Below are 14,055 nucleotides of genomic sequence, written 5' to 3'. Positions count from 1 at the left end.
TGTGGTAGTAAAGCTAAGTTTTATTTGTCTGAATATGTCTTTATTTTATGTCCAATCTTAAAAGATTAAGTGGTGTTAAGTATGGAACTCATGTTTGACAGCTATTTCTCTCAGTACTTTGAAGTTTTTACTGTTATTCTGGATTCCCTTGTTCCTGAGGAATCAACTGTCTAATTATAATTTTTTATGACACTGTATTGTGGAGGAGTCTCTGCTTCTTTTAAGATATTTTATTTTTTGGTGATATATGGTTTTACTATAATGTGCTTAAATGTTAATTTATTTTTAAGGTTTTCCTATTTACAGTTATTTGAGTTTGCCAGATATGTGGATTTGTGTCAATTGATCATTTTGGAAAATTTGAGGCCATTGTTATTTTGTTTTTATTTATTTATTTATTTATTTATTATTTATTTATTATTTATTTATTATGAATTTATTTTTTATTGGTGTTCAATTTTCCAACATATAGAATAACACCCAGTGCTCCTCCCCTCAAGTGCCCACCTCAGTGCCCATCACCCAGTTACCCCCACCACCTGCCCACCTCCCCTTCCACCACCCCTAGTTCGTTTCCCAGAGTTAGGAGTCTTTCATGTTCTGTCTCCCTTTCTGATATTTCCCACTCATGTTTTCTCCTTTCCCCTTTATTCTCTTTCACTATTTTTTATATTCCCCAAATGAATGAGACCATATAATGTTTGTCCTTCTCCGATTGACTTATTTCACTCAGCATAGTACCCTCACATTAAGATCTTTCATCCATTTTGAGTTTATCTTTGTGTATGGTGCAAGAGAGTGGTCTAGTTTCATTCTTCTGCATGTGGATGTCCAATTTTCCCAGCACCATTTATTGAAGAGACTGTCTTTTTTCCAGTGGACGGTCTTTCCTCCTTTGTCGAATATTAGTTGACCATAAAGTTGAGGGTCCACTTCTGGATTCTCTATTCTGTTCCATTGATCTATGTGTCTGTTTTTGTGCCAGTACCACACTGTCTTGATGACCACAGCTTTGTAGTACAACCTGAAATCTGGCATTGTGATGCCCTCAGCTATGGTTTTCTTTTTTAAAATTCCCCTGGCTATTCAGGGTCTTTTCTGATTCTACACAAATCTTAAAATAATTTGTTCCAACTCTCTGAAGAAAGTCCATGGTATTTTGATAGGGATTGCATTAAACGGGTAAATTGCCCTGGGTAGCATTGACATTTTCACTACATTAATTCTTCCAATCCATGAGCATGGAATATTTGTTATTTTGAATACTGTCTGTCTATGTTCTTGTTTTTATCTACTTCTAGGTATTTTAGGCTAATATCGGTATGTGTTACCTTTGTAGGTCCAATTTCATTGTTGTCTGTCTCTTCTTTTGATTGTTCTTTATTTAAATCAAGCCCATGGTATTTGGAACTTTATTTTGGAAGTTCTTTCAGGCCAGCAGGGATCCACATTTACCTCTGCCAGCTGCCTGAAGATCCTACTTTAATCTGGTTCCTCTGTTTGAGGCTCTGATGGCCTCATAGGAAGTATGGATTCTGACCTCAGAGCCACATAAATGCAGGCCATAGTTGAAAACTCTAAAGAGAGATGTTTTCCCTCCTCCACCCACAGCCAGAGCTGAGCCTAACCAACTTCCTCATTATGTCCTTGGGTGAGGAGTGGTATTTTTTTCCTTCTTCCATGGTAGGTGTTGTTTTCCAAGAGACCATGTTTCTGTAGGCATCTTTATATAACCTCTTATCTGGCCTCAATACCTGTTACCCTTTTGGAGTCCATGCTCTTTCATTGTGTTCAGCCTGTGAGTACTTCTCTTTATTAGCTTAACTTTGCCTTGACAATAATTTTTAAAAAATATTTGGTGAACGTATTTTTTTATTTCTACTGGAGAGGTTTGGGTTTTTTTTAAAGATTTTATTTATTTAGTTGAGAGAGAATGGGGGATGGACAGAGGGAAAAGGACAAGCCAACTCTGCACTGAGCATGGACACTCATGCGGGGCTCAGTCTCACAACCCTGAGGTCATGACCTGAGCTGAAACTAAGAGTTGGATACAACTGACTGAGCCACCCAGGCACCTTTCTACTGGAGAGTTTTTTAAAAGAATATCTAGTCTGCCCTATTACCAAAAACAAATCTGGGTTCCCCTCCTCTGTGCTACCTAAACAGTTTTAGTCCAGTTGCTGTTGATTCCCTGTGGCTCAGTCCAAGGAACCCTTCTCCGTCCTCACCTGCTTAAGGGCTCAGCAGTATTCCTCACAGCAGACCTCTCCCTTCTGGACACACTCTCTCTCAACTTCAGGACACTATACTCTCTGGCTTTCTTCCTGATTCTCTGTCTTCTTAGTCTCTTGTGCCAGTGTCTTCTACATGACCTGTTGGCATTCTCCAGAACGTGAGCATAAGTCCTCTCTTCTCTGTGTATTCACACTCTTGATGATTCTTTCTTTTCCTGAGGTTTTCAATACTACCAGTATGGTGAGGACTCTCTAATTTACATCTCCATCCCAGACATCTTTTCACATGTCCAGAGTCTCATATCTAACTTTCATTTTGACCAGTTCTCTTGGATAGCTCACAGACTCTCTCTCACACCTAATATTGACACATATGAAGGTTTGAGCTTTCCCTCAAACATCCTCCTGCTCCAGGATTCCCCAACTCAGTAGACATCACACCATACACCTGTTCATGTGGCCCGGACTTCCTCCTTCTCATGCACGTACTCATGCCCTTCTCCCTCTACCTCCATGCTGCTGTGTCTCCACTACTGCTTTGTCCAAATTTTCTCTTGTCTGCTATGGGCTGTGCTCACTCAGCAGCTACAGCCACATTTTCAAATCACAGGTCATCTTACTCCAAAGCTTAAAATTCTTTTATGGCTTTGTACCTAAACCAACCTAAAGTGAATCCCCAAATGCTCCTCGGAGTCACTTGATCCCTATTTACTTATCTTTGGGCCACTCTCCCCCAACTTAGCACCTCCAGCTCAGTCTTCTTCCCAGTCCCTGAACAGTCTGTGCTCCTTCGTGGCCTCAGGGTATTTGCACATGCTGTTCTCTCACCAGGAGCAAGCTTTCTCCCATTTCTGGCTTGGCTGACTTCTCTTCTTTAAGGTTCCAAGTTAAACAAACTCTCTGAAAACATTCTTTGGCATCTAGGTTAGAAGAGGTCTTTCTTGTTCGTTTTTTCCCATGGAACCCAGATCTTCTCCTTTCTGGCACTTACTACAGATTTTTTAATTACCTATTTTATTTGTCTACCTGACCAACACCTATCTCTCTCCTAAGGACAGGACCGTGTCTATGGTTGCAGTGTGTAGCTGCGTAGTGCCTGCGACATGAGACTCTCACTATACATATGGTGACAACCCACAAATGAACTTCTTCCCACCCACTCTCCCCAGTTCATATGCACTGACAATGTAGGGTCACCTCAAAGCAAACAGGGCAGGGCAGGACAACTTGTCATCACTTCCATAGGAACATCCATCATCTGCTGAGCCTTGAACTTTAGCTGTCAGAAGACTCTGCTCAGACCGTGGCTGTCTCAGGAAAGAGTGCAGGAAATCTCACACACATCAGCTGCCCACATGTACAGGCTTTGCCCCATTTGAAGTGGTGGAGGTGCATAGGTATAAATTAACACCCCCCTAAGACACAGTCCCTCCTATATGGTGGGTCAGTGTCTATTTCCAATTGACTCTCCCCTAACAAATTTAAGATAAGATTGATTTTGTCTGTTTCTTCTTCTTCAAATTAACAAAGTTTACCCTCAATTTGTTTAAAAGGAGGAAAGAAAGCCTGTTTCTAATTTCTTCTGATCCGTTTATTAAATGTAATCATACAGTAAAAAAATTCAGAGATGTTAAAAACAGCAGGAAAATATTAAACTTTCAGTGTACAAAGCTTGAATCATAAAATATGTTTCATGGGGCTCTTAGTGAAATGGGACACAACCTTAATGACATTCACAATTACTTGTTAAGAGGCTCGATGTAACCCAGAAGGCAGAGATAGAGTAACACATCTACCCAGTGTGCTCTTTCTTCACGGAGACCAGATTCTGGGCTGCATCACCCCCTGAGGATTCTGTTGGCTTTGGGAGCGTGGAGTTTAACGTTCCCTCTGTCTATTCTATGTTTCTTTTTTTAATTAAGAGTGAAATAAGCTAATGGAAAATATTATTCACGTTTTGGGGGATGAAACCTGTTTCTTCCCTTACTTCCTTCTTTTTTCTCATCTGTCCCCTTACCCTAACCAGAAATATATAAGTAAATGCCCCTCCTTAGGAGTCCAATGTGGGAAAAAAAGAAAACTTATGGTACTACTATTTCATCTCCCAAGGTACACCTTGAGATAATGGCTTAGAGAAGGATTTCCTTAGACTCCAGAGGATTTATTTGTGTTGGAGAAGCGGTTCACGTTGATTTATCTCTGTATGTGCGCACGCGTACACGCACTGTGTTAGTCTGCTCAAACTGCCATAACAAAGTACCTCAGACTGAGTACCTTTTTATAAAAATTTTTAAACTATTTATTTATTTATTTATTTAATAAGAGAGAGACAGAGATTGAGCCAGGAGTAGGCGACAGAGGGAGAAGGAGAAGCAGATTCCTCACTGAGCAGGGAGCCCAACATGGGGCTCAATCCCAGGACCCTGAGATCATGACCTTAGTTGAAGGCACATGCTTAACCCACTGAGCCACCCAGGCATGCCAGACTGAATGCCTTAAAAAACAGAAATTTATTTTCTCACAGTTCTGGAGGCTAAAAGTCGAATATCAGGGTGTTGGCAGGGCTGGTTTCTTCTGAGGCATCTCTGGCTTGTAGATGATCTTCTTCTCCTCCCTGTGTCTTTATATGGTCTTCCCTTTTTGTGTGTCTCTCCTCTGTTTAGAAATATACCTGGAAATGCTATAAAAAATAAATTGAAGTAAAGAGATAGGGAGAGAGGGTAGAGGGTGAGGCAGCTGTTTTAGTCAGAAGGACCAGGGGTGGCCTCCCTGCAGTGGGACCTTCAGAACAGAGACAGAAATGAGAGGAAGGAGAGCCCCATGGAAATCTGAGGGGATTGTTCCAGACAGGGGCAATAGCATTGCAAAGCCCCAGAGGAGTAGGCAAGGCCATTGTGTCAGGTGCAGAGTAGGAAAACCTCACTGACCCTCAACTTCCTTATCCCCAAACAGGGGTGCTGAGATGTCATTGTGAAGGGTGGAAATGAAATATTGGATGTAACACAGAACATAGAATTGGTCTTCTTTAAGGATCATGTCTGTCCCATTCCTCAGCTGGTGCTGGCTTATAAAGCCTTGTGAAGATAAGTGCTTGGTTGTGACCTGGTATGGAAAGTGTCTCAGGCTGCAGAGCCCAGGACTGCCCATCAGCTTGCCACCCATGGGTGCTGTGGATGACTATTTCCTCTTTCCCCAAATCCAGCACTCTTATTTTCCTGTCTTGTTCACCCAGTACTGGCTTTCCTCACATCCAACTCACTCCTCAGTCTTCTCTAACTGTAACATGCTCAGTCATGTTCCTCCTCTCTCTAGAACACTCCATCTGCCCTTTTGGCTTCCTAGTCCCTCCCCCACTTTCCTCTTCCTAACACTTACCTCTGTCTTAAAAGTCTTAGTTCTTATTCCAAATCTTTTTCTTGGGGTCTTCTTTGCCCAGGCACCCTTTTATCTCCCACATCATGAGATTACAGATGACTTTATTTTTCTTCTGTTGGTTTTTCTTTTTGTTCTAGTTTTTTAAATAATGCCTATGTTTTGCTTTTAGTAACTAATTTTAAAGCCCAAGTTCATTTTTAATTAGAAAATCACACACAGTGTTTATAATCATTTGTCCCCCAACAAATTCAGGGATCCAAATTTAGAATTTAAGGCCCCCAAGAAGATGGCTGCAGGTCTGCATTCAGTAGCCCTATGTTGTGTGTCTTTCTCTAGACTTGTATACACCTTCACACAGAACACAGATACATAGGACTTCTTGAATCTTGTTAGTTTCTCAACAGGTCACCTCAGATATTTCAAAGATTCAGATTTTTATGAGGATTGGCCTCTCTGGCCTATTCTAAGGAAATGAGATCATAACTATGCCCTTGGTAGTTTCAGAAGATTGGAAGCAATGTGCTGGCCACAGCCATGCCTTGCACGTGGTTGGCTTTGGGTTTTCTCTTGGCTGTTTCATTTTCTGCTGTCTGCAAGCTCTGTGAGGGCTATGAGCCTCGGCTCAGTCTGGGCCCTGGAGAGTCTGGAATCTTTGGGAAAGCAGTCATGTGGTTTTACTCGATTTTCAAACATGAAGAGGGCTTCAAAGTTGAGTTTTGCCATCTAGAAGAGAAATAAATTATATTGCATTGGAAGAACTAACATAAGATAGAGCATCTGTATGCTCACAGGAGTCTATTGCCCCTTCTCTAAGAGACTGTTGATGTTCATTTGCTGATTCTGCTACATTTTGATCAGATTATCTCTCAGGTCATTTTTTTAAGAAGATTTTTTTTATTTATTTGAGAGAGAGAGAGCAGAGAGAGGGGGAGAGAGAATCTGAAGCAGACTCCGTGCTGAGCCTGGAGCCCTATGGAGGGCTCAATACTATGACCGCGAGATCATGACCTGAGTAGAAACCAAGAGTCAGATGTTTAACCGACTGAGCCACATAGGCACCCCTCTCAGGTCATTTTAGAGCCCTGGTTTCCCTAGGCAGAGTGTGAACAAATTTGAAAACATCAGAGAACAGCAGAAAACCTGACACTACCACCACTACTGGGGAGACCAGAGTAAAATTATGGAAGAAAAACTATTTTTTTTCTTCAAAATCATTATTTTGATCACTTAAGCAGCTATGCCTTTTAAGTATGAATGCTTCTTCCCATAACTGAGGTGGTATCCATTGTGTTAATTTCTTCCACACCAGAAATTGATAGATTATTTAAGAACATTCCAACACAGTTCTCAAGCCTCCCTTTCTTCTGTAAGATGAGTTGATGCCTACCTCACAGGGTTTTAAGAATGAAGAGGATTATGTGGATTAACAAGTGAAGTTTGAGTATAGTACCCAGTCAAGAATCTGGCTTGTGGTGGGTACTTGATCAATGATAGCACAACAATGATGAAAATGAGTCAGCTATGGCCTTGTGACAGGGAAACACTCTGAGGCCTGGTCACATTCAGTCAGAACTTAATTTCACGTGGTCTGCCTGTGGGACAGGTTTAACCCTGTGGTTATGGGGTAGGGTCGGGGGAGGTTGAAAACATTACTAATTTGTTTTTCCATAAATACAACCTGTTTACAGTTATGAAAGTAATTAAGCGTTCCTGCAGATGAGAACACTGTGCAATTTGGCCTGCCCAGACTGCCATGTTGCTGACCTGGGTGGTGGGGAGGGAAAGTAGGGGCATCCAAGGAAGAAGGCTCTTGGGCCAGGAAGCACTGATGCTTTGGGACTTCAGGGTTCTGCAGGCAGAGGCCCCCAGGAGTCCTGGCTTCTGTGACTCAAGTGGCTATTTTCAGAAATAAAGGAGGCTCCCCAAGGCATTAAGGTACCTTGAGACCGGAGTGTATGGCTGCCCATGGGAGTACCCCTCTGTGACGCTCTGCATGACCTGAACATTTCAGCCGGGGCTATATCTTGTCATTCCCTTGTCAGAGCTGAAAAGCTAAATGCATATACTCCTGGGAGAAGTAACATGACAGTTACCTCTGATATAACTTACTTAGGCAGGATTGATTTGTGGAAGCAGATTTTGAGAGTGGGAAAGATTCTGGGGATTTAATGGGGAGAGCGATGAACTGGAAGAAATACAGCACGGGGGCCTTCAGAAGGGGAAGGCAAACAAAGGCAAACTTTGCTGCTTCACGTTTTGCCTGGGGCTGATCCACTTTCTCTTGAGCAGCTGCTTCTCCTAGTTTGTGTGCAGAAATACTGTCAACACTTTGAAAATGAGCAGCAGGCTACTGCCATTTAAATAAGGATTTCAGGAAGTTAAAAAAAGAGAAAAAACTAGTTGGAACCTGGAGTGTGAATTTATGATGCACAGTATTTAATGATATTAACATGCAGAGTGGCAATTTAGGATTTGTATGTTGTGTCCCAAGAATCAGGTATATTTGTTAATTTTGAAAGGGTTGGGATGGGGGAGGCATCATTCTCCTGCATATTGTAGGGTATAATCACTAATTTCTTGACATTTATTAGAATTCATAAGATTTGGAAGAGAGAAAAAATCAGCACAGTTTGTTGAAATATTTTGGAAGAATGTAATATGACTATTTTCAAATGTTTTTACTAATAGTGAAGGCAAATCCAAAATAACATTTATGGATCAAAAGCAAATGTGATGGTTCAGAATTCTTAGAATGTTATTCTGGGAAGGAGAACTATAGTTATTTTATTCTTTTCCATTTTATGTATTTTTGTTTAATTTCAAAGAAAATGTTAGTCTTTTATAACAATGGAATTGAAAATTGGAAATGTTTCTTTTCTTTTTTCTGCAATAGGGTTACATGATGGAAAACCGAATCTCGGGCCTAAAATGTGACACAGATGTGTTTGTAACTTTTGAAGGTGACAATGTTGTTATGCTGCAGGTAAGATTCAGGAAATGTTATTCTTTCTTAAACGGCTTGCTTTTCAAGATCAAGAGTTATCCAAAAATCTGAAGTATTTCATATGTTTTATCTTCATCTGATGTCTTTATTTAATTGGCAGGTGTTTTCCTGTTAAGCTCTTGATTTTTGCAGTAGTTGAACAAGGGATTAAATTATTTCTCTCCTAGCTGATCTTTGACATTGAACTATATCCTTTTTGGTTTTAGAAAGCTTCTTGTACGTATTTAGTTAGAGTCTTCTATTGGGAAGGCTATTCCAAAAGAATACGTGAGGACACAGAAGAGGAATAGACAAAAGACATGAAAAGGCAACTTATAAAAGGGGGGCAATTGATCAATCTCCCTCGCAATCAGAGACCTGGACATGAGGGCAAACTACACTACTGTTTTTTCCATCAAATTGGTTCATGTTTAAGAGCATATTGAAGCCCCAGTGTTGGTGAGAACAAAAGAGGCACTCTTCCATATTGCTGTTAGGCTGTGTGTGATTCCACTTTTGGGAGTATCTAAGGTAATAATCCTAAATACAGAAAACTTTAGGGCACAAACATTTTCATTAGTACATTATTTATTATAGCAATAATGTTGGAATCTAAATTTTCAACAATAGGAAAATGATTATGTAAATCATATTCTGGCCATTCAGTGGGGAATTATATAGCTTTTAAAATTGTACTTACACAGAGTTTATTACAGAAATTAAAAACTTATGATATGGTAAGTAAAAATGACATAAAGTTATATATACAATGTGGTCACAGTTTGATGTTTTTACAAAAGAAAAACAAGGACTTATGGTTCTGCTAAGATGGAATGACCCTACTCCTCCCAGGTTCTCCCCCTTAATAACTGAACCTTCTGGATGCAACACAACAAACAAGCATAGGAAGACCCTTAAAGGGAGAAAGAAAGAGGCAGGCTGCCTAGGGATCTTGGAACTGGAAGAAGGAAAAGGCAGTAACATGTCTGGGTTTCCTTATTGCTTCCCATAAACCTGGATAGGGGCATATACATATGCCTTGAATTTCCAGGAGGCACAGACAAACTCCAGAAAAGCCTGTTCCCCCTAGCCAAAGGACAGGGAAGATGATGGCCTAATAACAACAACAACAAAAACCTTTTCTAGCAATACTCTTTCTACATTAGTCAAACAAAATGGAAAAACTGAACAAACACACACACCAATTTCAGCAGGGCCTAGCAGGAACTGATCTTTCGTTTCACCTGACTTCTGATCCATGGAAGTAGCCAGAAGCAGGTGGTAACACTCCCATTACTCAACCTGGTGTTGTTGGTGGGGCTGAGCAGGGAATTAATCTTCTATCCTCTGCCTAGTGGAAGCAAATGGAGCTTAGATTTTTACATCAGAGTAATGTCAGCAGGGCCCACTGGTGAGCTAATTCCCCACCTCTACTCAGCAGCAACAAGACCCTTTGGGGTCATGTAAGGTGAAACAAATCACCAGTATCCTTTAACCCTATACCCAGTGTCAGCAGGATCCAATGGAGAGTTGAGCCCCTACCTCCACAACTAGAAGGGAGTTCATCAACTAGACCAATACAGGAGGTATGATAAAAAACAAGAAGACTCAAATAACCAATAATAGGCATGAAAATGGGTATATCATCAGTTTAGATATCTTGTAGAAACTAAGAGAACGATGAAGGAACACTAGAAAATAACTTTACATTAATAAATTTGATGACTTAGTCAAATTAATCACTTCCTCAAAAACCGCAAACACCCTATCCTAACCAGCTTGGATAGACAATCTGAATAGTCCTATAATCTCACAGAAATTGAATTTTTGATAATTATAAAATGCTTCTCCCAAAGAAATTTCTGAGCTGAGGTTTCATTGGAGAATTCTATAAAACACTTAAGGAAGAAGTTTTTGGAATCTCTTCCAGAAAATAGGAGAGACAGGAACACTACCTAACTCATTTTTAAAATTTTTATTTTTATTTTAGAGAGAGACAGTGCATGAGTGAGGGGAGGGACAGAGGGAAAGGGAGAAAGAGAGAATCTTTTTTTTTTTGTATTTTTTTTATTGGAGTTTGATTTGCCAACATATAGCATAACACCCAGTGCTCATCCCGCCAAGTGCCCCCCTCAGTGTCCATCACCCAGTCACCCCATCCCCCTGTCCACCTCCCACTACCCCTTGTTCGTTTCCCAGAGTTAGGTGTCTCTCATGTTCTGTCATCCTCACTGATATTTCCCACTCATTTTCTCTCCTTTCCCCTTTATTCCCTTTCACTATTTTTTATATTCCCCAAATGAATGAGACCATATAATGTGTCCTTCTCTGATTGACTTACTTCACTCAGCATAATACCAAGAGAGAGAATCTTAAGCAGGCTCCATGCCCAGCATGGAGCCCAATAGGGGGCTCAATCTTATGACCCTAAGATCATGACCTGAGTGAAATCAAGAGTTGGATGCTTAACCAACTGAGCCACCCAGCTATCCCCAGCTCATTTTATATAGTTTGTATTATTCTGATACAAAAAGTAGACACTGCAAAAAAGGGAAAACTACATATCAATAACTCTCATAAATATAGATATAATAATATTCAACAAAATATTAACAAATTGAATCTGACAGTGTATAATATGAATTATACACCATAATCAAATGGTATTTATTCCTGATATGCAAGAAAAAAATCAGTTGATGTAGTCCATTGTATCATCAGACTACAGGAGAAAGAAATCATATGATCATATTGGTTTACACAGTTAAAGCTTTTGGCAAAATGATGATGTAAAATCTTATTAAACTGGGAATAGTAGGGAATTTATTCAACTTGATAAAAAGTGCTACAAAAAATATATCTAACCTCATGCTTACTGGTGAAATGCTGAATGCTTTCCTTCTAAGATCAGGATCAAGTCAAGGATGTCCACTTGCACTACTATTATTCATCATAAAGCTAGAATTTTAATCAGACAATAAGGCAAGAAACAGAAATAAAAGACATAGATATTATAAGGGAAGAAATAAAAACTTTCCCTGTTTGCACATTATCTGATTGTCTACATAAAAAATCTGTGGAATCTACCCCAAAAGTCCTAGAACTGAGTTTAACAAGACTGAAGGATATAAGATCAATACACAAAAATCAGTCTCATTTCTATATACGAATAACATATGTAAAAACTGAAATTAAACACACAATAACATTTAAAATTGTTCCAGAGAAAATGACGTACTTAGGTGTAAATCCAATAGACAGATATAGTATCTATATGCTGAAAATGACAAAATGCTTGAAAGAAATTTTTTAAAGTCCTGGGTAAATGGAGAGACATACTATATTTATCAGTTGGATAACTGTGTAGGAAAATGTTGATTCTGTGCAAATTGATCTATAGATTTAATAAAATTCCCATAAAAATCACAACAAAATTTTTTGTAGACACAGAAAAGCTTATTCTAAGACATCATCAAAATGGTGAAATAGGAGTTTTCTACCATCTTATGCCCAAAGAGCACCAATTCTGATAATCATCCAATGATGATAGTGCTTTTGTGTAAGTCCAAGAGTCCAGTGAAGTTCCAACACACTGTTGGAGCAAAAAATAGTGAAATTGGATGCATTGAAGAGGGTAAAAAGAAGAGCTTCACTTTGCCCATGTCAGCCCTCCCTCAACACAGCACAGCTCAGTGACGAGAAATCTTACGGCATGTGATTTCTCCCATGGGGTAAAGTGAGAACATGTGAGTGAGCACCCAGATTCCCCAGCTGTGAGGGATGCTGCCCAAAAGGCCTATATCTTTTTCCTCTCACTCAGATTTCTGAGGTATGTTGCATGACATGGAGTGCAAAGAGCAACTGGGAGAATAGCAGCTAGGGCTCTCAGAGGACAGTGATTGAACATGGATCCTCCTAACTGCTTTGCAGACTCCTTCAGGAAACCCACTTATGAGCCACTGGGGACACCTCACCGACAGATCCTCCATGTTGGTCCACAGGCACCCCCAATACTCTTTTTGCCTCAGTCACACATGTCACTATTCCATGGCTAGTTGTCAATGTACACTCCCAGGGGCAGCAAGAGCCAGCCTTTGCAGACAGCTATTGAGCACATATAGAAAGCCAACCCAACTCTGTGGGATTAGAAGAAAGCATACCAACTTGAGCATTCAGTGCCACCCTAGGAAAAGTAAACAAGAAGCTGCAAGCACTAATCCTGGTTTTGCAGGATCAAAAGAAGTCATACAATCTTAAGATCTATTCCCTAAAAGGGAGTAAAAAGTATGGAACATGTGTATCCATAGAAGGTCTGAGAAGGTAACTGATCCCAAAGAAGTGGAGATCTGCAATTTTCCCAAAAGCAATTCAAAATAGTTGTTTTAAGGAAGCTCAGTGAGCTACAAGAAAACACAAAAAGATAATTCAATAAAACCAGGAAAGCAAGACATGAAAAAAAATGAGAAATTTCACATTTCACAAAGAAATGAAAATCATCAAAAAGAATCAAATAGGATTACAGAGTTGGGGAATACAATGAATGAAATGAAAGATGCAATAGAAAACATCAACAACACACCTGCTTGAGCAGGAAATGAATTTGTGAAGGAGAATAAAGGTCATTTGGAATTATCTACTCAGAGGAGAACAAAGGAAAAAAAGAAAAAGAAGGAAGAAAGCCTACATGAACTGTGGGACACCATTAAGAGAAGCAATCTATGCACTCTGGAATCTCAGAAGGAGAAGAGAGAGAGAAAGGGATAGAAAGTTTATTAAAGAAATAATGGTTGAGAATGTCCCAACTCTGGATTTGTATATCCAAATTCATGAAGCTTGTAAGTCCTCCTTTTCAACTCAAGAAGATCTTCTTCAATGTATATTATAATAAAACTGTCTAAAATAAAAGACAAAGAACTTTAAAAGCAGCGAGAGAAAAACATTCCTCAAAAACAAGAGAACCTCCATAAGGCTGTTGGTGGATTTGTCAGCAGAAACATTACAGGCCAGGAGAGAGTGAGATGATATATTCAGATGCTGAAAGAAAAAAAAAAAAAAAAAAAAAAAAAAAAAAACCACCCTGCTAAACAAATATTTAACCTGGCAAAGTTTCCTCCAAAAATGAAGGAGAGTTATAGACTTTCTCATGCAACAAAAGCTTAAGGGAGTTCATCACCACTAGACCTGCCTTGCAAGAAATGACGAAAGGAGTACTTCAAGCTGAAATGAAAGGACACTAATTAATAAAATGAAAACATATGAAATATAAAACACAAATGGTAAAAGTAAGCATATAGCCAATTCAGAATATTCTAATACTGTAATATGGTGGTATGTTAAACATTCAACCCTACTATAAAGGGCAAATTTTTAAAAACTACTGTAACAGGCAGCCCAGGTGGCTCAGCGGTTTAGCACCACCTTCAGCCTAGGGTGTGGTCCTGGAGACCTGGGATGGAGTCCTAC

General features: G+C 39.7%; 1 protein-coding gene across 4 annotated transcripts in view; it reads left to right on the top strand.

Annotated features, from left to right (window-relative positions):
• The window catches only part of ACOXL (acyl-CoA oxidase like), a 348,364-nt gene that overhangs the window by 190,383 nt on the left and 143,926 nt on the right, over positions 1-14,055 (top strand). For all 4 annotated transcript variants that reach the window (XM_077843324.1, XM_077843323.1, XM_077843322.1 and 1 more), the window contains one exon: positions 8,503-8,592. In XM_077843324.1, the coding sequence (XP_077699450.1) occupies positions 8,503-8,592 (90 nt within the window). The remainder of the gene's footprint in view (positions 1-8,502; positions 8,593-14,055) is intronic.

The sequence above is a fragment of the Canis aureus genome, chromosome 12, assembly GCF_053574225.1.
Source record: "Canis aureus isolate CA01 chromosome 12, VMU_Caureus_v.1.0, whole genome shotgun sequence".
Classification (NCBI taxonomy): domain Eukaryota; kingdom Metazoa; phylum Chordata; class Mammalia; order Carnivora; family Canidae; genus Canis; species Canis aureus.
The sequence above is the reverse complement of the archived record's forward strand: the minus strand, read 5'-3'. Positions and strand labels throughout refer to the sequence as shown.